At 36.1% G+C, this 24,026-nt stretch overlaps 3 protein-coding genes across 8 annotated transcripts; 1 reads left to right on the plus strand and 2 right to left on the minus strand.

The window, feature by feature from the left end:
• LOC109206192 (meiosis arrest female protein 1 homolog) lies at window positions 759–5,185 on the plus strand. Its single transcript, XM_019368992.1, has 4 exons — window positions 759–1,352; window positions 2,798–3,496; window positions 3,690–4,164; window positions 4,233–5,185. Exons 1-4 carry the CDS (start codon window positions 1,067–1,069, stop codon window positions 4,417–4,419), a joined length of 1,647 nt encoding a protein of 548 aa, XP_019224537.1. The 5' UTR covers window positions 759–1,066; the 3' UTR covers window positions 4,420–5,185.
• On the minus strand, window positions 5,802–9,200 carry LOC109206202 (circumsporozoite protein-like). 6 transcript variants are annotated; one of them, XM_019369002.1, is made up of 5 exons: window positions 8,835–9,175; window positions 8,613–8,705; window positions 8,435–8,496; window positions 7,058–8,067; window positions 5,802–6,243 (listed from the first exon to the last, which is right to left on the minus strand). In XM_019369002.1, exons 4-5 carry the CDS (start codon window positions 7,999–8,001, stop codon window positions 6,006–6,008), a joined length of 1,182 nt encoding a protein of 393 aa, XP_019224547.1. In that variant the 5' UTR covers window positions 8,002–8,067; window positions 8,435–8,496; window positions 8,613–8,705; window positions 8,835–9,175; the 3' UTR covers window positions 5,802–6,005. The 6 variants fall into 6 exon arrangements, with proteins under 6 accessions (XP_019224547.1, XP_019224558.1, XP_019224565.1 ...); XM_019369013.1 differs by lacking the exon at window positions 8,613–8,705; XM_019369020.1 differs by having other exon boundaries at window positions 8,490–8,705.
• On the minus strand, window positions 10,604–11,656 carry LOC109222893. The gene is made up of 3 exons (XM_019387186.1): window positions 11,294–11,656; window positions 10,936–11,062; window positions 10,604–10,843 (listed from the first exon to the last, which is right to left on the minus strand). The coding sequence occupies exons 1-3, from the start codon at window positions 11,518–11,520 to the stop codon at window positions 10,790–10,792; spliced, it is 408 nt and encodes a 135-aa protein (XP_019242731.1). The 5' UTR covers window positions 11,521–11,656; the 3' UTR covers window positions 10,604–10,789.

A 24,026-nucleotide genomic window follows, 5' to 3' on the forward strand; every position in this document is an offset into this window, starting at 1 on the left:
TGTGATTTTAATCTATTTTTTATAATTATTTTTTATTTTATACTGTCTTAACATTCTTGAACTTAGTAAAATTTAAAGATCTGTGGGACTTACGCCCCATGTCTTAGGGCTTACGCCTCGCCTCGTCAGAGGTAAAACGCCTCGCCTCACGCCCCCGCCTTTTAAGTTAAAATATCATGGTATAGCCAGTTTTCACACTGGTCAATGAAAAATAGCCAGCGTTTATCAAGTCAATAAAAAATAGCCACTATTTTGCTGCAACAGGGACCGGTCCAGTATAATATACGGGAGTTCTGGTGCATTCGTGTACGAACTCCAGCATATTATGCTGGACCGGTATACTTTGCTAACTCCTGTAAAATTTGCGGGAGACTGGAGCACCAGTGCTCCAAACTCCAGTATATTATACTGGACAATTATACTTGCTGGAACTCCCGTAAAATTTGCGGGAGTTCCAGCATAGTTATCCTGGAACTCTAGTAAAATTTATGGGAGTTCAAGCATACTTATGCTGGAACTCCCGTAAAATTTGCGGGCGTATTTCTCCGGATTTTTGAACAGTATTTTCGCTCAGATTTAAAGTGGCTAAATTTCGATGACTTTTGAAACTTGGCTATTTTTCAACGACCAATGCTAAATCTGGCTATTTTTGAATTTCTCCCGCCTTTTAAAACATTGGTTCTAGCTCCGTCCCAGTGTAATACGCCCGGAACAAAGTAAATATAAAATAATATACTCTCTAGTCGATCTTTCCCTTTTTTTCTCGCTAATCGCTATTTCTCTTCTTTTTCTTCTCTCTCTTAATTAGTTGGAAATCGCGCCTGTTTTTGAAGAGTTATCATATGAACGGCAAACCAAATTCCCATAAATACCCACACCAATTACACTCAAGAGAGGAGAGAGGGGTAATTTTGGTAAATTCAAAAACGGATAGTGGGACAGTGAGGAACTGAATATTGAGGAAGTGCGAAGTGGGAGAGGTATAACAAAATAGTAGAGTAAAAAATATAATCAGAAGAATGAGGGTTAAATGGTAGCAGAGTCAGAGAGAATCGTTGTATAGGCGATGGCCGGAGACGGATTGACGGCGGCGGCGGATAATCCCGGCGGAGCAGCGGTGGAACCGCAGTACGCGGCGGCAAAGACGTCGGTATGGTGGGATATAGAGAACTGTCAGGTGCCAAGGGGATGCGACCCTTACACAATCGCTCAGAATATAAGCGCGGCATTGATGAAGATGAACTATCACGGACCGGTCACCATCTCTGCCTATGGAGACACCAATCGTATCCCCTGGCCCGTTCAAAATGCTCTCTCTAGTACTGGAATCGCTCTCAATCACGTCCCGGCCGGTAAACTGACAAACCCTCGCTTCATCTTGCTACATGTATCTAAATAGATATAATAAATAAATAGATAAATGTATGTCTATCTAAAAGACGAAATGGTTTACACCTTATTTGATAGGATATGTTGCAAATATAAATAATAAGTAAAAAATGCAACAACTAAGCCTCAATCCAAAGCTAGTTGAGATTGGCTATATGATTCCTCACCGTCCATTTTGCTACATTTGTCATTTCATCCAAATAAATAAATAATAAAGGTGTCATTCTCTCACAGCTTAAGATTTTAGATGAAGTGGTTACATCATCATTTTAGATGTTATTGTGCTAATTGATGAAGCGAGCCTGATGTCAACCAAAAATGTTGAACAATGGAGAAGCACGGTAGAGAGTAAGGCTTATAGAATAAGTAGAAGTAAGACTGGATATATGAACATTAAGTTTAGCTAGTATACGAAGAATGTAGTTGAGGTGAGATTAGACGGGGTTGCGGTACTTAAATATAAACAGTTCAGATATCTAGGCTCGATGCTCTAGGAGAATGATATAATAGATGGAGATGTTACACATAGAACTAAAGTAGGATGGTTAAATGAATAAGTGCTACCAAAGTGTTATCGGAGTGAATGTTGCACAACCTGTAATTATGCCTAGGCTCTATGCTCTAGGAGAATGATATAAAAGATGCAGATGTTACACATAGAACTAAAGTAGGATGGTTAAAATGGATAAGTGCTACCAAAGTGTTATCGGAGTGAAGTTACACAACATGTAATTATGCCTGATGCACTGGCTTAGTGCATAAATTTATAATATCTTTAGTTACTTATCAAAAAACAGAAGAAGATGGATCTCACAGAGATACAGATGCTAAGATGGATGTACTATCAAACAAGTAGCATACATTGAAAATAAAATGAGAGCAAGTCATTTGAAATGGTCTAATCATGTCCTACATAGACTTCAGATGCACCGGTCCATAGGTGAAAAACCTAGCGAGTGAACGTTTTAAAAGAGGACGAGGTAGACTTAAAATCATTTGGGAGGAAGTTGTATCGAAAGACCTATAGTCTTTTGGAATCCATGCAGGCTTAGTGAAAAATAAGTTAAATGGAAGAAAAAGATCTTCATAGGCTATACCAATTAATGGTATCAAGTTTTAGTCGTGTTAGTTTGTTTCCTTTCGGTCCAATATTTTTAGGAGTTTGTTAGCCCTTCCAGAGATTTAACTTTATATATATATTATATTGGAATGAGTTTAGATGTAGTATATGGAAAATAAGGATTTGTACAGCTGGCCCTAACAACGACTTGCTTGGGATTAGTTGGTAGTTTTTGTTGGTTTCATCCTTCTAACATTTTAGTGTTTTCAAGCTAAGTGTAAATGCGTATTACCAATTGAATTTTGCCTTCTCAGAAAAAAAAAGTTTGAATTTTGTTTCATGTCACAGGGGTTAAGGATGCAAGTGACAAGAAAATTTTGGTGGATATGCTATTTTGGGCAGTGGACAATCCTGCACCTGCGAATTATCTGCTCATTTCGGGAGATAGGGATTTCTCCAATGCCATTCATCAGTTACGCATGAGGAGATATAATATTCTTTTAGCACAACCTTTACAAGCTTCTGCTGTTCTTGCTGCTGCTGCCAAGAATGTGTGGCAGTGGACAAGCCTTGCTGCTGGAGGATCTCCAAGAGAACTTGCTCATGGGATTAAGACATTACGCCAAGAATCAACATCGACTCCAATTACTAAACCTATATCTGTGAACCAACCTGCTTATTCCGAAGCCAATGCCAATACTAATGCTTCTGGGCCCCAAAGGTTATCTAATCCTGGACGCACTGCTGATTCTAAAACTAAAGCTATATACGTACCTAAGAACTCGAATCAACTGAATATGACCGGCATGTCAAGTATGCCAGCTAGAATTGAAGAAACTAGTAGCAGCCATTGCCCACAAGAACCAGATGTTGCACCAAAGCAGTTTGCACCACATCAGTTTTTCGCAAAGCCTGATAGTTCAGAGAACCAAAGCAGTAAATTCATAGAAAATAAGCATGCTCAGCGTACTCAATATCAACCTCTTTTAGTTGTGAAATCGAACTCTTGCCAGAACAATTTGCAGCCTGCACCTCCACGACCTGAAGGTTCTCCAGTTTTTTCTACACCATTTGTATGTCATCCTGATGCTATTAGGGATAATTTATCTGATAGCCCCATAAAATTGTATTATGTTCCTAATTTTAAATTGACAAAATAGGGAAGTATTCTGACCGAATCTTAATTTTATTAGGCCAGACAGTTTTCTTGAGGGGGCTAATGGTGGTAATTTGCTTGCAGGTGGGGGTGATATCGACGGTTCTCTTAACAAGGGTCCTCCACGTCCTGAGTTTTCCTTCCCTTCATCCTCATTGGGGGTTTCTAAATCTGTCTGTGGTAATTCTGATTTGGGTCTCCAGCTTCCTGAACACATTCAAGGTCTTATAGGGGTCATCTTGCTTGCCTTGAATACTTTGAAGCTTGAGAAGATTGTGCCAACAGAAGAAAACATTACTTATTGTGTACGTTATGGTAACTCAAAAGATCATCATACTGATGTTACAGCAGCCTTAAATTCTGCACTAGAGCAACAGATGATATTAAAGATAAAAGTAGGAAATATGGAGCTATATGTTGGTAGGACTGAGAGGATCTGGAATTGCGTTAATCCGCTTGGTGGAAATCTTAACCAGTATCAAGATGCAACTTGGAATGCGATTGAGAAATTTCTCTGTTCAGCTGCTGGACGTTCAGCAATAGCAGCATCTGAATGCAGGTAAACAACTTCTGCTGCATGTTTGTTAGTAATTTCCAGAGTTTTTTCTGATGTCCGTTTGCCATCAGGTATGAAGCAGCTCTGATTCTTAAAAACTCATGCTTAAAAGACCTTACATTGGGTGAAGTAATTCAAATCCTGGATATGATTATCACGCTGAAGCGTTGGATTAAAACTTCGCACTCTGGTTGGCAACCAGTTGTTATCACTCTCCCAGAAACTAATAATAATAGCGGTACCAGAATAGAGACCTAGTTGAGAGAGCTCTTCAATATTTTAACATGTCCTAGTTAGAAATGGATCGAATATCTTGGATTTATGGATTTTAAAAGGCTCAATTTCATTGGAGATGGTATGTTCAGCGCACCAATAACACTGGCACAAGAGCAACATCTTTTTTCCTTTTGTGGAATGCTTTTCCACATGCCATTGCAGCTGATATAGTGGGCAGCTTTCTTCACCATGATCAACCTTATGTTAAACGGATGGAATTGTTTCGTGCTTCTATCCACTTAACTATGCTGATGGATCTCATAATCTTCCATTCCAGCTTTGTGGTTGCCATCAATCCGAAATTTCTTTATCTTAAAATTTCCTTCTCTCTCGAAATTTTGTTTCCATTAAAGAATCTACTATTGCTTTCACCTTACTAGAATTTGGAGCATCGAAGAATGTAGCATGGTTACTGGATGAGTAGAAAATTGGCTAAAAGCACAAATGTTTGGATGGCAGGTTGACAGGATTATTTTGTAATCTCTGCTGTTGTTCTAGCTAGTATATACATCTAGAAGAGTCTGTTTAGAATGCAGATCCAGTTACCTTGGTTTTCGGAGCTTATGTCCACAAAGTACTCTGTCACATGGAGTATGTAGATTTACTTGGGTGGCATTTTCATATGTTTTCGTACCCTCATCCTTTCCCCTCTTCTTTTTGTTTATTGGAGGTTATGACTGCAAAGTACTTTGTCAAATATTGTATCTATACTTTTACTTGGCAGGCACTTGCATTTGTTTTCATTTCATACTTCTCCCTCCTATATTTCTCTCATTTGATTGATATTATACTTGTTACTGCATAGTTTGTTGGGGATCATATCTGTTGTATGGTATTTGTTTTCAGCATTTACTACTTTGTTAAAATATTTCTGCAAGTTTCTGACAGGTTTTGATGTTGTCCGCATGTGCGTGGTGCATATGGTGAGGTAAAATTCAACGTTCAATTTGCTTATTTCACACTGGGCGAAGTAACTTGTCTTTTCAGGGTTTCGTTTTGCTACAATCCTCGACCAATAATCGATATTAATTAGTCTCGAGATGCCAACTTTCTCTACCTCGTTTTCACTCTAATAGTAACTAATGCTAAAAGCAAATTACCATTAGAATAATTTGCCACAGATATTATGCCTATAAACATTGGGAAATGGCTCTCAAACACAAAATGTTTGTCATCCAACCTTTCAACATCAGGTATGTTGAAGGAGAAAATTACCGTAACAGAACCTGTCAAACGTAGGTAATTCACACATCACGTGTTGGGTTATTACCACCGGACCAAAGCCCGGGGGCATCAAAACTTAACCCATATAGCTTATCATGCATTCCCAATATAGTTGTGTTAAACTTCTTTAAAGACTGAACTATTTCGTAAAATACTATTGACCTCTGTGGATAAATGTAACCCCAAATACCCTGACAGTTATCTCACATGCCAAAAGAAAATTTACAATTTACCATGAAAACACTTCTACTTCTAGTTTCCCTTAAGCCAACCAGGAGTCCTCCTTGATCAAGTACAAATGAATTGGTCTTTCTTGTGTACAAAGGACAAGGATAAAGCCTATATCAACAACATCGCGGCCAGCAAGAGAAACAAGAAAACCAAGTGGTCGCTGCCAATTTAGGCTGTGACTCTGGTTGTTTTGACTGTGGTTGTGACTGTGGCCGTGATCGTGGTGGTGATTGTGGCTGCACTTCTGGTTGTGAATCTGGTTGAGGTTGAGGTTGAGGTTGAGGTTGAGGTCTATCCATTTTAGCAGAAGGTGCTTTGAGTGAGCCAGTTTTCCCAGCATCATTAAGTAGTCTGCAATGAACCAGAAGTAATTATAAACAGATCAAATGTATTATTTCATGCAAGGAACAATGGCAGAGCGCACTTCACCCAAAATTGAAAATAAAAAAACTAGCAAGATCATCTTGAATGTGAAACTTCAGCAGAACGAGAAGTGAGCACACTATTTCTCAGAGAGAGAGTAGACAACAGAAGAACAAAACAAGTAGAGGTTATACTCGACCACTCATTTAGCAAAATGATAACATGATTAAGTTCAAATCCAAATAGGATAGAAGGTAAAATCCACCAGAGAAGTTCTTGCTGTTTTATCCTTTTTCTCAATAAAGTCATCAGTTGCTAGAGATACTTTCACTTCTATACATGTTTCTTAAAGTTCAGAACGCATAGAAAGAAAGAAGTATCTGTCAAAGTAAAACGCCTTAAAATGTCACAGAGACGATTTTTCTTTTAAGCAAAATTATATGACTGAACATAGACCAAAAAGTACTAGATACATACTAAACTTTCTACAAGTGTGTAATGCTTATTTACAGAAAGCTAGCATGTGTGAACTAAGCACCAAAAGATCTAAGATCATGAAGCAAGTAAACAATGGCCCATGAAACAGAAAACTTGTCGATATTTGTGTTTGGAATCAAAACATACAAAATTGATATGTAGGATACTTTTAGATGCAATCGTCTAACAAGATACCTCCACACAAAAAGAAGCAGAAAAGAAAACAATAGTGCATTGCATTCCCTCAAACTTAATGGAGAGGAAAAAGTATGTATTCTTGAGAATATTTTAGCGACATATGGAAGTCATGAAAAGGAGATCTTACACTGGAAAAGCAAAGGAACTGCTGCTGTTTCCGCTCTCATTGGAGAGGCGGGGTGAGGAAGCATGACTTGCCTCGGTCGGGGGAACAACTTTACCATCTGACTTGTGGGGCGCTGAGGCAGTATGCTGAACTTCATCGACATTAGATGTCTTTTCTTTGATGTTATTTTCATGATTTTCCACAGAGACTATTTTGGGGGATTCGGCAATCTTTTCTTGCATAGCGGGACCCTCCACCACACTTGCACTCTTTACCTCTTTATCCGTCGCCACTTCTACAAGAGGCAGGGGAAGATTTGGAGGGAGGCTCTTCTTTTCATTGGATTTAACTTCAGGTTGTGCATTATATGGATTGGCCGGAGAATTACTCCATTCTTCAGGCTTAGTTAGTTCGCCAGATCTATACATCATGTTGAACTGATCTCTAGAGAAGCTGTTATTTCCCATATGAATGCTAAACAATGACTCATTTGAAGCAGTACTCCATTCCATAGGATTATTAGGCTTGCTTGAGAAGACAGACGATGGAATACGATTGGGGTCATAACCCGGAGGATGACCCATAGTATGTATTGGAGGAGACTTCATCGGCGAAGGGTTAGCTCCATTCCATTCATCAGGAAATGGTGGAGCCTCCATTTCACCACGTGGAGATGCACTTATCATGCTCCACTGAGGTGTCTGATTAGGAACATCAGGAGAAGACGAAGATTCTGGACTAGGTGATAAAGAAGAATCTTTTTCAGACTTTGTATATAAATCTCCGAGAGGGTCCTTTCGACTAGTACTTAGTTCAAATGAATCCTCAGATGAAGAAGGCGATGACGGAGAAGATGAGGAAGGATATAAACCAGTTGTTTTCACTTCCATAAGTGGTTTTCTATCCTCATGTTTAGTCTCAGGGTGTTGCATTAAAGGCTTATTACCATTACTCCAACTCTCCATTTCTTATTTTTCTTGTCCAACCAATAGAACTTTTCAGCGCTTAATGTAGTTCGAGTAATAGTTCTCCTGTACAACATGAACAAATTCAACAAAATGCATACTGGATCATACTTTTTGAAACAGAATTGCCGAATATTAATACAAAATTTGACAGATTATGAAGTTTAGCACAAATACTTGTTCAGCAAAAAACATTGAAAGGTAAGTAGGGAGTAAAACATAGCTTTGGTGATAAGAAACCACTGTAACTTAATGCCTATGCTTATAAAGTTTGTCTATAATTTATTTGTTCCAGTTTTATAATCTTCTTTCAGAGAACTAAATACATTTTAATTACCAGATTTGTTTCACTTAATAAACTGGGAATAAAAGGGTCATTTTGACATTCTTGGAAATTGGAAATTGGAAACACCTGAAATGAGAAAAAGCTTACACATTTTTATCTCTAAAATTCTTGGATGAGATAGCAACACAATTAATTTCCTGACCTGGAATCTGCTAAACAGAATGAACATCATAAATCCTTTTTGACTGGATTTTAATCAACATAAAGCATCATATCATGAGAAATTTAAACAATATCCTGACTAATTCTTGTTAATCAACAGCACCTCTTCAGGAAATATCATTCAATTCAATTTCACCTATTTGGACTTGTTTTATTCCAACGCTCAATCATATACACGATTCAAATTTAATTTCACCTAGCCAAAAAAATAAAAGAAATCATTCAGTTTCATTTTACAGGCTCTAATTTTTTTACAGAAATTCGTGTTTTTTTTTTTAATGAGCTTTAATGCTAAGAAAAAGGAGCCAAAAGCAATTGAATTTACCTATAATCCCACCAATCCTCAAAATCAAATCTTGAGTATTAGCTATATCCTCTTTGCTAATGATAATCCAAAGATTAAAAAAAAAAAGAAGATACAGCTACTTACCCCTCAATATTTGTGAGGTAAGAGATTGAAAAATCCAATGAATTCGAATTTGAATAAAAGATGAAATTCTATAATTTTCCTAAGAGGATAAATTTCAATAGGAAATACAAAGGATTTAGGGCTCAGAAAAAAAGTAATAGAAACCAAAGGGAAAAAAAGAATAAAAGGATCAGTTTAAGGGTTTTATTTTAGGGAAATTTATTGCTTCGAAAAAGGAAGGCCAAGCAGCCATTTCGGTGATGTTTGATCTGTTTTTCCGTATAACTGTATAACCAACCATTGGCGCCAATTCTATATACTCGAAGAATATACTCAATATTCGGGTCGGGTACGAATGTTTGGGCCAGTTGGTGCCTATCCGGCCCAAGTTTTCCAAGTGGAAATGACACCAGGTAGCCACTTTAAGCATATTGTTTAAAATATATCTATAGTTTACAATGTATTTAAAAACTAGCCAGTTGGCTCAAGCTTCAGGACATCGTGTCCTAAAGTTCGAATATTTTATCCAAAAATTAGAATTTTATGTCCTGAATTTTAAATTAGCAGTTCAGAAATTCATGACACTTAGTCCCGAATTTCAAATAAATAGCTCAAAAATTAGTACTAATAAGTTGATCCGCTTTTATTCTCATCACTTTATTAGTACTTTGCTCGGATACTTGATCATTGGATCAATTGGAAATTCAATTATATTCGATTATCCTATGATATATTTTTTTATCACTTTATTTAACCTAGAACATGCATCATTCTTGATTTAACTGGCAAGACGCTTGGGTATACTGTCGGCCTTAGTAAATTAAATATTGAGTTTTAATGCAGGAGCGATCTAGTCTAAGTAACGGCATCCAACATGCTATAACACATTTAAAAACAAAATGTATAGTGCTATAAGATGTAGTGTTATACTAAAACTTAAGTTGTAGCAACAACAACATATACTCGGTCAAATCACACGATTGGAATATATATATATATATATATATATATATATATATATATATANTATATATATATATATATATATATATATATATATATACATACATGGTCAAACATTTATAGAGTATTGTTATATATATTGTGTGTGTATGTATGTATAATTTAGGATGTTAAATATATGTAGATTACAGATAACAATACTCTATAAATGTTTGACCATGTTTGACCACTAATACCGACCGATATCGGTCAGAAACTTAATCAAATTTCTTTGAAAAATATACTTACTAGTCATGAAAAAATAAAAAAGAACATGGGCGGGAAAAAACTAATTAAGTATTCTGACCGATATCGGTTGGAAATGAGGAGCTTATTTTATTTTGATATTTTTTTCGTGCATAATAAGCAAGTCTGACCAGCTTTTGGTCAAATATTGATCATATTCCGACCGAAATCGATCGAAAATGTGAAATGTGTCAGGTAGTACAATATTTCGATATTACGGGCCTACATTTACCCACCGATGGTGATCGGTATATTTAATTAAAATTGGTTATATGACTTTTGCGATCAATTTACACCTTTTCCAACCGATTTCGGTCGGTTTTCCCCCAACCGATGTTGGTCGGTATGCTTTGGACGGGAATAGGCAGTTTCTAGTAGCATGGACGGAGACAAGGAGACTTCACATTCAACCTCAATTTTTCGTAAATAGGCGCCGGGGAAAACAAGCATATTCTTTTCATTAGAAGACTTAGTAGATCACGTCTGGTGAATATTATATTATAACGTAGAAACTACAGTGTAGCCTTTTGCATTTGAAGACTGAGAAAATGAGAGGAATACATAAGCCCCAACTAGAAGCTACAATAATATTGATGGGAGTCAAAAGAATGAATATTCCAATATCAGCAATTCAAACTTTGACAAAGACCAGACTCCTGAAGCTGTAAACCTTGAACCTGCAGGGGTCAAAGTTACACAAAATTCACAATTTTCATCTTAGATATAATGAAGGAAACAGAGATTGCGATCTCATATAATATATACGTACCATAGGTGGATGATGAGGTCGATTTTTGGAAGGTGGCAATGGCAATAGTGTGCTGGCCTTTCTATTTCTACCAATTAAAAGCCTCTTCGAAACAGGGGACATCATTTGATCAGTTGGACTTGTGTACCTGCAGAAACCCAGTTTTGGTTATTCATCAAACAGTTTTCATACGTCGTATCAGAGGCAAATTCAAGATTTAAATTTGATGGATTTACCTTTACATTCTTACTTCTGGACCTATTTTGAACGAATGTTTTCGAAATTTAATATTTATTGAAGTTCTAATAAAATTATCTCTCTTTTGATTCCACAATCTGTAGAGACTTTTATTTGTTACAGAAGAGAAGAGAAGTTATACCTTTCAGGGTATTTGAATGGCTTAGGGAGCTTAAGGCGATCAGGGGTATTCTCACTTTTGATTGGAGAATTTTGAAGAACAATTGTTGGTCGAATTAGTAGCGGCGGTGTTTCTGGTTCTACCGCAACAGTAGCTTCTCCACTAATGGGAGATTTTGATTGAACTGTTTCCTGTAGGGATTCATTAATGGGAGTTTCTGGTACAACTGAAGTCTGCTTTCCCTCCATTGATGAACTATTGTACAAGCAGCAGAGAGATTTTAGGTTAGATTTAATTGAAAAGTGGATTTGGAAAGAGGAGAGAGCGATTGAATTAAGAAAGTAGTGGAGTGAATTTTATATACAGAAAGACGACCGTTCAGCATAAGGATTTCAACGGTCGAATTCTTTGGGGCTGTATTAAGTGGACGACAAACCAATTTTGCTTTTTTCTAATCCAGTAAAAAGAGGCCAACTAAGACAATTCCAGAATGTCTTTAAGCCCAACGACAAAACTGGTTCTTTTTTTTTTTTTGGGAAAATTTTATGTGGCCCTTCTTATTCTTATTTCCACTTGGGCACTCAAGGGTAATAGTGAGTGCAAACCTCAAATATAATGTTTTAAATCTTAAATAGTTTTTTTTTTTTTTTCCCTTTTGCTTTGATGGGTAGAATTATACTGTGCTGATAAGAGGTAGCAAATATTCAGTGAAATAAATTTACCGGACACTGCTGTTATTTAAAATATCCTAATTTCCACTTGTACCATTCTTGGTAAGGCCAATAGTGTCAATTTTCTTTTCTTTTACTTGTGTGAATGGAAATTGAATTTAAAAGAAAATATATATAATAAGAAAAAGAACAGATAACCTTTTTATAGCATACCATAGTTTGAATGGCAACGCAATTGGTATTGCTCACTTTTAGAAGTGAAGTTTTATCTGTTTTTTCCTTTTAACAAGTCAATGCTTAATGGGCATTGCATAATGTGCAGCATTAATCTGTTGGACCACAGGACAGTAAGGTCTTAGTCTTACAAAACAACACAGTTGTTTGAGAAAAAAATAAAAAATTATAATTCTTGTTTTCCATCCGGTAGCAAAGCGAAAAAATTTCAGTGAAGGTGTTCAATATTAAAATATATTATAAGATGTAACTTTTGACCTATATCATAATACAATTTTCTATTTAATTATACGGTACAATTTCCAAATTAAGGGAATTCAACTGACAACCCTTCACTCTATGTGACTTTGCTACTGTTTCCATCCCAATACAGGTATATAGTATCCCATGCTCGGGGTCCATGTTAAAACATGACAATTTACAAAATTTTATCTTTTTGACCCAAGAGTTTATCCTTTTGCTGATTTTTTTCTCTTTTTTTTTCCAACGAAGAAACACTAATTTAAAATATGTTTAATAGCATAAAAATATGCTCAGTCGGTCATAATCTGCTATTTGCTAAGTTATTTCATTAAAGTTTCAAGAGAATATCTTTTAGAACTTCAGTCCTAACACTTTCCTCCAAAACAGAGAACAATTATCAATTACCAGACACTAACACAAAGCAATAAACAAAAGGAAAACAAACTATATTTGGGCTAAACATCATGCTTTTCTTCATCAAAATTATAGAATATTTTATTCATACATCAACAAAACATAGAATATACCAATTTCATCTTAATGTCGTCTTGGATTGTATCTTTTGTTTGACCAAAAATCATAGATCTTGGTTCAGCCAATTAGATTTAAATAAAAAAGAGTTAATCTTAGTTAAAAATAATATTCTAAAGATAAAGCTACCGCTATCGAGACAAATAACTAGTATATTTGTCCGGATGACAACGAATATAAGCAATAATAACAATATTCAATGATCCAAAAAGATAGAATATGGCATTAAATAGTAATAATAGCATTTAAGTAAATAAAACGTGTGAGTCACGCGAAAAGGGATGAGATCAGTGCATATTCTCTCTGACAATGATAAACGATTAAAAAGCCTTTGAATATTTAGGTTGTTCTTGGATCCGGTGTAAATGCTAGACAAGAATCTTAGTAAAAATATTGTTTTTGTGTGCTTGAAATAGGACCAAATTCTCTCTAAAAAGTCAATGTATTTTTTTACAAATGAATATCTCATGTCCCCTATCATCATGTTTTTTTTCTATTTATTGGGAACATGTTCCTAGAAACCCTAATAGTATAGGTGCAGAGAATATTCACTAGAATATTCTCCTTTGTGTCCTATCTTAAAACTAGATGTCATAACTTTGTCTGGGAAGCTCGACCTCGGCCTTGAGCTACAATGACTTCACGACCTTGATCTTTGCTAACTCCTCGACTGCACCCTTCATTGCTTCGAGGCTACTCCGACCTGTGACAGATCTTTGTGGAGACCTTACTGATAGCACGTGGTAGCCGACGAAGGCTATCATGGTCCTGACGTGGCTCGCTTATATCAAAGATATTTTTTAGCCCATACAGTTAGTCACTCCGCTTATCAAGAAAATCCTCGCGGGCGAGGTCGATGAGTGGATACTGCAGTTTGTGGTCGAGCTTACCGAGCTCGCTATGCAGGTCGTGGTCGTCGTAACGATCAGGCAACGTGGCTCTTAAAGGGCCACACATTTTGAATTTTTTGAATTTTTCGGGGAGTCTATTGGAGCCATCCAATCCAAGAGAAAAAGGTACGTCATAACGTCATGCGTCATGATGAAGTCGTTTCCCGACGCGTTGCGTCGATTCACGCGTGACCCTTGATTGGTTCTGTTGTTTCGATCTTCGTGCTAATCATGGTATGCCATTTCGATTCTGGTGCCCCCAAGTCATATAAATAGGGGGTGTTGATTTTGAAACTTTTCCACACTCTTTCTCTTTCATAAGTATAGCTTCTTCTTCGCAAAACCCTTTTTTCTCTTTGTTGTTTTCTTTGCTCCTCTATCTCCTTCTGTAACAATGTCAGACCTCCCATCACATATCCACATGGAAGATCACTCCATCCCTCTACATTTTGTTTTTCCTGACCTGGGGGGAGGACGACGAAGCTGCCGTTGAAGAGGAAATCCTACCTACCGTAGAGGAAATCGTACCTCGATATCCTGATGCTAAACCCGACTTCCAAAAGACGCCGGAAGTAGTGACGGAGAGGTTTAAATCTACGAAGATGGTTGAGCAGTTAACTGAAATCAAGGCTAAACTCGACCTACCTGTTCACATAGACTTGGTCCCTGCGGGCGACGACGAGGTGCGGGTTCATCGTCCCGGCTTCTGCGCCCTTTACACATATCCGTTCTTAATTGGTTATTCATTCCCTTTGTTGCCGTTGATAGAAGAGTTATTCCGCTACTACACCGTATGCCCGGCGCAGCTTGCTCCTTATATCTTTAAAGTGATAATGAAGTTGACAAAATTCGCTGAATTGGCCGACGTTGACATAACAACACGCCACCTGATCCATCTCTTCGCCCCTCATTTCTATCGAAGGACTTTGTTGAATCTTCGCCATCGAGGGGGGAAATGTTTGGTGGTGAGGATGTATGACAAGGATAGTCGCCATTTCTAGCTTGACTATTTCTTTGTCAGGACCGAGGATGCAGTGTCCACCGCCGCAGGCTTCCCTGAGGCTTGGAACCCTACTCGTAAGTTCTTGTATCTGTTTATATACCTTTTTGTTTCCAATGTTTTCCTTAGTGTGGGTCGGTTTATCGGCTTTCCCCTTTTTGTAGTTGTTACATCCCGCCTTTGTACATTGGGTTTATCGTAACAGAATCGGCATAAGTTCAAGAACAAAACTATTTTTGAGGTTATAAGTATTCATGTTATTTCAAACAAGTGATAAGCAAGTGTCGTGAAGGCCAGAGGGTAAACAAATCAAAGGAAGCGAGTTTCGTTGATGTTTGATATTTTGGGATAAAATACGATCCAAGTTACAATACCCCGTATTTGCTATACCACATGATCATGATAGTATGGTATATGAAGTATGTTAAAGGTGATTAGTATGTAAGTGAAACACGATCTAGAAAGGCATTATGTGTGACTAATTAAATTGGATATTATAGTAGGAAGAGGAGAAATAAGTCAAGACTGTTGAATAAGTATTATGTAGGCATGATTTACATGGGTTAGGAATAGATGGCAGCCAAGGATTGGAGGCATGAATGCATAAGGTGGAGGGGACACCTATTTTATCTATAAAGGTTACATGTGTATTAAAAAGGTGTGTTGACATCCTATTAAAAAGGATAACCTATGATTGACACATGTATAGATAAAGTTACTACTTAATAAGTTTGGATGACTATTATTCCACATGGACCATATCTATGAATGAGCAGAAAGTGACACTTATACACATGAGGTGTAAATTTTGGTGATGTGTAATTAGGTGTGCACCTAGAGGATTACATGTGTAGAATTAAAAGGGGGTCTCTAATGCTAGAAGTGTAATATTCCGTACTTTAGTGTTAGGACGAGCCATAGTAATACATATGAGTTGGCAAGGATTAAGGTCCTACATGAAGTTATAGATATAAGACCCTGTAAATATGATAAATTTCAAAAACGTTATATATTGCCTTGATATGGTACTTTCTTTTAAGTGAAACATTCTTTTTGTAAATGTTGGATAAATGTGATTTTGACTGGGCACGGAATTTAAGAAAAAATAAAGATTTTTGGAATTTGTGGTCCTAAACAAGTCAAAAAGGGGTCCAGAGTATTTGTGTGGTTGTAAAAGCTTATCATTAAGGGTAGAATTGAAAGTTTAAGCTAAATTGTTTCCAAATTTAGAAAGGGGTCATTCTTTTTGGAACGGACCAAATAGGAAATAGGTTCACATTAATTGCAACGGAGGGAATATTATTTTTGGATAAGTTTTTAGCTAAACACATTATATGAGTAAGTTTATAAATGGAATTTTTTCCATTATAAGGATAGAAATTATTTTCTCATAAGAAAGTTATCTTTTTACCATTTTAAGAATTAATAGTACAAAAAGTTAAACTCTTGTTATTAAAGTGGAAAAACTAGAATCTATTTGTTTTTATCAATAATTTCATCTTTAAGAAATATAGCTATATGTCTTAATTTTATAAAATACCTATGATTTACTATTAATAGCTAAAACCTTTAAAAATTGACAATTAAGTAAATAGCTTTTTATATACACTTAGTAAAATATAGAGATAAGTATGGGGTAGGTATGTTTTGTATTAGTAGGCAATATTTGTCACAAATATAGGACTCTCACCGCCAACACATGGCCAGGTGGAAGCCAAGCATTAAATTGTCCATTTGCTTTCATTTTGGTAAAAGCTACTTATAATATAGATACCGTTACGAAACTTAGCTCAAAGTAACAATATAGAACAATAAAATAGACAACAATGTAGAGAGGAAGAGAGGAGAATCTTATTTCTTCTATGTATTCAAATGTATACAATGTGATGCCAAAACCCTCTATTTATAGGATTACATAGAGTCATACAAAAGAATGCCATAAACATGACATTAAACATTTGAGATCATGGAGGAAGATCATGGAGAGGTTATGGAGGTGTGGGAGTTACAGCTATACTGGTGAGAAGTAGTGGGAGTTATCTACATAATGGAGAAGAGTAGTGGGAGTAACTTCTTTAGGAGTTATAGACATACACTACAAAATAATATTTCATAACACTCCCCCTTGGATGTCTATAGATAATGTGCCTCGTTAAAACCTTACTAAGAAAAAACCCTGTGGGAAAAAATCTTAGTGAAGGAAAAAAGAGTACACATATCTTGTAATACGCATTATTTGCTGCCTCATTAAAAACCTTGCCAGAAAAACCCAGTGGGATAAAATCTTAGCTAAGGAAAAAAGAGTACAGCGCGTATTTGCCTCCCCCTGATGAAAACATCACTTTATTCTTTGGAGACGACGAATTCCAAGCTTGTATAACAACTTCTCTAATATTGAGATCCGCAATGTCTTGTGAAGAAGTTTGTCAAATTATCACTTGAACAAATTTGTTGAAGAACTTTGGTGAATGTGCTTTATTTTGTCTCCTTCGATAGTCCTTCTTTCAATTGATATAAGCAAACAACATTATCTTCAGTATTATTGGAATCTTCTCTTCAAAGTCAAGTCACACGTCTGTTGTGTGTTGAGCCCCTTGCTTTATCAGTTGCTTATCTTGGCATGACTTGAATAAGTATCAACAATTAACTGCCTTGTAATATGATAATATGGCAGTACTCTCACATGCAAATAGAATGTTTGAAGAACGAACTTCAGAAAATGCTTGCATTTGCATAACCAACAAAATCTTGGCGATATTTGTTAGAATAAACATATCTAAATCAAGTATTCCTTTTGAAATATAATACTAATTGTATTCCAATATCTCCACATTGAAATAAAACTATATCTTGCTAGAATATTGTTATACTCATGGTTCTAGCCAGATATATTAGTGCACCAATTGCACTAGACGCAAAAATAAATCATGTACGCCATGATCGCTCTAATCTACATAAGGACCTGCCGAAGATTTATTTAATAAATTTCTTGGGAACCTTAATATTCTTTAGAACAATTTAAATCATTCAAGGATTTTCATTATATGCATATCAAATGTATTGTCAGACCCCCCACAGGAGAACATGTCTCCTAATACCAGGATATTTACGAAAATTTTGTGCCACAAGTCGTCTTTATGTCTATCGACTTGATTTTTCATTTCACTTTCAGGTGTGGGGACTATCCGTCCAACTTCACATTTTTCAGGTGAAGTCAATTTCATTACATATTTTTCATTTGGCCAATCATTTATCTGTCCAAATTCCATGACAGATTTGAGCTCAAGATCCTCGTCAATATTAATAATATTGAGCGCTACATTATATTAACAACATCGTCAACGATCATTTTACATCGGTTCCATCATCGCATAATAAAGACATAACTTATCGAGATCTCATTATTTTCAGGTACCTGAGCCTTTCCCATGAGGTCTTATAAAATGTTATGTCATGGTGCTCTTATAAAGCACTTGCCTCCTTATTATGACCATCTTGAACATTTGCTCCTCTCCTTCTTCAAGGAGTTTTATCTTTGAACCGATTAGTCTATTACGCTTCAAGAGTTCCATAGACTATGTCCATCATGGACTTTATTCTATTTGGAGCATTAGTAGCTGAAATATGACATTTAGTTTGGGTCAGCAAATGCACATGTATTTGCAATGAATTATGAATTACACTTGAACTTCAAGTTCATATTTTCTTGTACGAGGATCTAATGTACTCATAATAATTCATTCCATGTATTACTTTTTTTTTTCAGCTGCTCATTTTCTCCCCCTAATGTTCGGATCACCAACACATATCCCCAACCTTCATTGAGACCAATCTTTGTGCATTGTGGTGGCACAATTAAATCATATAGTACATCCATATTTCTAGATGAAAATATTTGGTTCCTGACCCTGAACCAATTGTGATGGGGAGAATTTATCATAACTTGTTGGCTAGATGCGTACAAGTGCTGTTGTATATTAAATAATATACTTAATACAATATTTCTATTTGGAGTTTTGTTCTCATAACCAATGGTTATAATTGGAGGCATAGAATTTCTGCTAAACCAACTTGGATTTAGACCAGAATTATCAAGATAAATTATCATAATATATATTCTGGAACTGTGCTCTAATAATTTGAGCAAACAACCTTGCAAAAACCAAAGTACAAGTTGATAACAAACGCACATGTGACCATACAATAGATGCATCTATTAAAATCATATAATAGTAAACGATCCACATGGCAGGTGATTGGGCCCATACATATATATCACCTTTTATTCGTTCCAGATATCAAGGGATTCAATCCCAACCTTAACTGGTATATCATGAGAAAAAAACATCACAAGAGAATTCTTAAAGAATCTTCTATTTCTTTAATATATGCCAATGTGAATTCTCAATCAATTTTCACATCATAATTGAACCAGGATGGTCAACCGGTCATGGCAACTAATATTTGTTTCAATAAACCTCTAGTTTACTTATGGCATGTGATTCCATCACGATGCTTATACTTCTGTAGTACAAATAGAAGAAAAATCGGGTAACCTTTCATATTTACCCGATATGAATATAGTAATATGAAGATATTCAATCTTCCTTTCATTTATAGTCTCAATATGTCAACCACTTTGGCTAATATATTTGAAACTCAAAAAGTTCCTTTTTGAGACTTACTACCACCAATGCCATGAATAATTTTATTTATTCCGGTAGTAACAAATTCGCTCTTTCGGAGCTCTCAATAATTTTTTACTACAAGATCTTTTATACCACCATCCAAGTGGTGAATTTTTCCTCCACGGAAAAAATTATCTTATCATTGTCACAATAAAAAATATTATAGGCAAGACTCATTTCTTGCTTTACTTTTGCCTTTAGTAACTTTTTATAAGGCATGGTAAAATATTTTTGGCGTACCACGTGTACGCGACCAATGACATATTCATGTAACCATATTGTAATATTCATTATCTTTATTTCTCTCAAACCTCCCTTAGAGGTGAGTTGTGGTATTTATCCAACCATGCATAAGCACATTCTTATGCATAATTTTTATCACATATATATTTCAGCATTTACTTTCAGGAATGAACCTGCATTTACAATGCTTATCACAAGTCACATTTTCAACGAATGGACTATAATCATATGAACGTGTCTCGTATTAACTGACCACATTGATACATATTCTTTCACCTTCGAAGGACCATTTGAGAACCCTTATCGTTCTCCTTTTTACAATTACCATAATGATGACTGTTATTATTTGATCTTTGGCACGCCCACGTTCATTGGTCAGCCACTTGTCTTTATTTAGACTTATTACGCACCGTTTTCACATTCACTTCAAGAATGGAGCAAATCAAGTGGGACAAACTTTATGCTTTTTCATGAAAAATACATTATTTTTCTTTAGTCATCATTATATCATCAATATGGTGCATTGGGACTCAAACCCAATGCCTTATCCATATAAAGGCATGTTAGGACATAATGCATTGGGACTCAAACCCAACTACTTATTATCATGGTGCACTAGGACTTAAACCCAGTGTCTTACCCTTAAGGTACGATGAGACTTGAACCCACCGTCTTACCCTCAATCAATAGCATAATAGACCAAAACAATTGAGGCTCACCCTCGGTACTCTAAATCACTTACCCACAGGGCCACATATAATGTTATGCATAAAACCATTCTGTTATAACAATTTTATAAACATCAGTACTTCATCAATTTATGAACTCATCGCATGTAATTTTGACTTCTTTAAGATATAAATGAGATCAACTATTTCTTACAAGACTCTGAAAAAATTTAGTTCATAGTATATTATATTAAAAAAATGACAACAATATGTAAGTTATACAATTCATGATTACTTCAAAAGTGTGAGAAAAATTTCATCGGTACTAATAACTCAATGTTACTATTATCAATATCACTAACAACAAAAAATAAGCACACAAATATAACCTCAGAATAATCACTTTTTATATTATCCAGTTAGCTCAAATTATTAGGCCAGACCACTTACAAGTAAAAGTGCATACAATTATAGGGGCCATTGAGTGGTGGGTCAAATATTTATTAAAATTATAATTACTGATTTCCTTTTCTTTATAATCAAAATACTAGATGCAGTGGAGGAACTATTACTAGCATAACATAAGCCATAACCCCAAGAATTCATGTAACTGACACAAACTCATACTGAAAAAAATTCAATCCTATTCGGTTTTGTAAACTTTAATAATTTAGACAAGGTCAAGAACGAAAATTATTGGGAAGTTAAATTGTCAACTCAAAAGACTTAAAAACACAACATAAGTAATGGAGCAGTAAACCTGGAGCGTAGCAGACTCTCTTTCAAGTCCAACCTCACACTTACCTACTTTTGTACTTACTAGTTATAGTAGTTATTCTTTTCTGATTCTCGTAATGAGACTAATCAGAACATGGGCGGAAGAAGAACCAAACTCAAATCGTGGTTAGAGACTCGTGCTGATAACGTGTTACGAAACTTAGCTCAAAGTAACAATATAGAACAATAAAATAGACAACAATGTAGAGAGGAAGAGAGGAGAGAATCTTATTTCTTCTATGTATTCAAGTGTATACAATGTGATGCCAAAACCCTCTATTTATAGGATTACATAGAGGCATGCAAAAGAATGCCATAAACATGACATTAAACATTTGAGATCATGGAGGAAGATCATGGGGAGGTAATGGAGGTGTGGGAGTTACAACTATAATGGTGAGAAGTAGTGGGAGTTATCTACATAATGGAGAAGAGTAGTGGGAGTAACTTCTTTAGGAGTTATAGACATCTACTACAAAATAATATTTCATAACAGATACTTCTTTTTGTGAGGAGAATGAAACAACGTTCAACATCTCTTTTAGTTAATGAATAACTCTTTTCATTTGGGGAATTCATGACTAACACCGTGAGGATAAATTATTTTGGAATAAGAAAACTTTGGTAGTAACCATGGTTCTCACTTTGGGAATAATTCTTTTTGAAGGCGATCCAAGTTTGATTCTTCATTTACGACCTTCTACGAGCTCTTATGAGCAATTAAGGTATGTTAAGGCTATCTCTTCTTTCCTTTTGGCATGATCCCTATGATACAAATGAAACGAGCAAACGCACAACTTTCATAAATGCCTCTATTCATAGAAGCACTAGGGGTGCCTATGTTCTTGATTCCCCATGTGTATTATTATTATATCTTCTGTGCATGGGTCTCATAAAAATACGTAGTTGATAAAGTGTATTCGAAGGAATATTGATCTTATGACATTTCGAAAGATCTTATTGGCTTACTTCATTATGCATTGCATTCATTTATAGTTGTACATTGACCCATGACCAGATGGCGTTATATACGCATATATTATATATGTATGGGTATGGGGAAAGGTTACAGCGTTATATACGCACCACCACCTGATCAGTTGGTATACGTTGATGATTTTGCCACAGAGGCTGAGATGATATGATGGAATGCCCTCAGAAGAGCTTGATGATGTTATGTACGCATAGACCTATGCGTTATATGACATTTATACGCATATGCATGACATTATAAATATTTCATGATTTACAGAGCTATTCAGACTTACAGGTTGAGTCCTTTACTCCATGTCTCTTTTATGTCCTTTATATACTGATTTGCATGCCTTACATACTCGGTACATTATTCGTACTGACGTCCTTTTGTCGTAGACGCTCATTCATGCCTGCAGGTATAGATAATCAGTTTGACGAGCCCTCATAGCAGACGAGGTTAGCATTCAGCGAAGGATCGGTAAGACTCCACTTCATTCAGAGTGCAACCGAGTCTGTAAGTCATCGTGTCAGAGTTTTGCTACAGACTTATGGGTAGTCCGGGTCCCTGTCTCGACCAAGTTTTAATGTCAAATACTCTTAGGGTGTGTTTGGTATAACGGAAAATGTTTTCCGTGGAAAATGTTTTCCAAGAAAATATTTTCTTGAAAAACAAGTAGTAATCTTATTCATTTTCCGGTGTTTGGTACGCAAATTAAGGAAAATGACTTCTCAAGAGTATTCATAAATAATTTAGATATAATAAACATGAAGCCATAAACTTTCAAACCAACAACCTTCCGAATCCACAAATTTTATAAACTTTGGAACCGCTAAAATTTCGAAACCGCGGAATTTCGAACCCGTAAACTTTATAATTTCTAAACCCGTAAACTTCCAAACACATAAACCTCCGAACTCATAACTTTGGTACTTGTAAATTTTTGAACCTTTAAATCGATAAAAAAATTAAAACTGAAAAATATATCTAAAAAATATTTTTTGGGGGGGGGGGGGTTGAGTGGGGGGCAGAAAATGAAAAAAGCAGAAATTTGAAATTACAAAAAAAACGGTAAAAAATTTTTTTTTAGTTCCCGGGTAGGGGAGGGGTAGGGGTAGGGGTAGGGGAGAGTGAGGGTGGGTGGTGCAGAGAAATGAAAAAATAGATTTTGAAATTGCAAAAAAAATAAGGTAATTTTTTTTTGCGGGAGGTGGGAGGGTTGGGGGTGGGGGTGGGGTGGGGTGGGGTGGAGGGGTAATAGGGTGGGTGGTAACAGAAAAACTGAAATTTACAAAAAAAAAAGCCTTTTTTGGAGAAGGGGAGGGGGGGGGGTGTTGGTGAGGGTGGGGAATGTTGAGAAGGAGTTTTGGAAAATATTTTCCCTTCTCTTGATAAGGAAAACATTTTCCTCCAATTGGAGGAAAATGAGTTGATAAGGAAAATATTTTTCAAAATATTTAAGCCAACCAAACATGAGAAAATTGGAAAATATTTTTCGAAAAATGTTTTCCTTCCTACCAAACACACCCTTAGAGGCTTTGTAGACACAGGTTCATTATGTACAGTATGTCAGAGGCCTTGACATCCCATATGTAATCATGTTTTAAGTACGATGGTTCGCTGGTACAGTGTTTGCCCACTTACAGTTGTACATTATGAGTTGTGGCCATGTTGGCCCATGATAGTTACAAAAGGAATGAGTTCAACCAACTCGACCTATGTATATTCTAGTTTTGGTCGAACAATGGTTCGCTCGGGCCAGCACGGCACCAGGTGCCAGCCACGCCTCCCCAGGTTTGGGGCGTCACAGTAGCTCTGCTCGACCTTTACAGATGG

The sequence above is a fragment of the Nicotiana attenuata genome, chromosome 2 (assembly GCF_001879085.1).
Source record: "Nicotiana attenuata strain UT chromosome 2, NIATTr2, whole genome shotgun sequence".
Taxonomy (NCBI): domain Eukaryota; kingdom Viridiplantae; phylum Streptophyta; class Magnoliopsida; order Solanales; family Solanaceae; genus Nicotiana; species Nicotiana attenuata.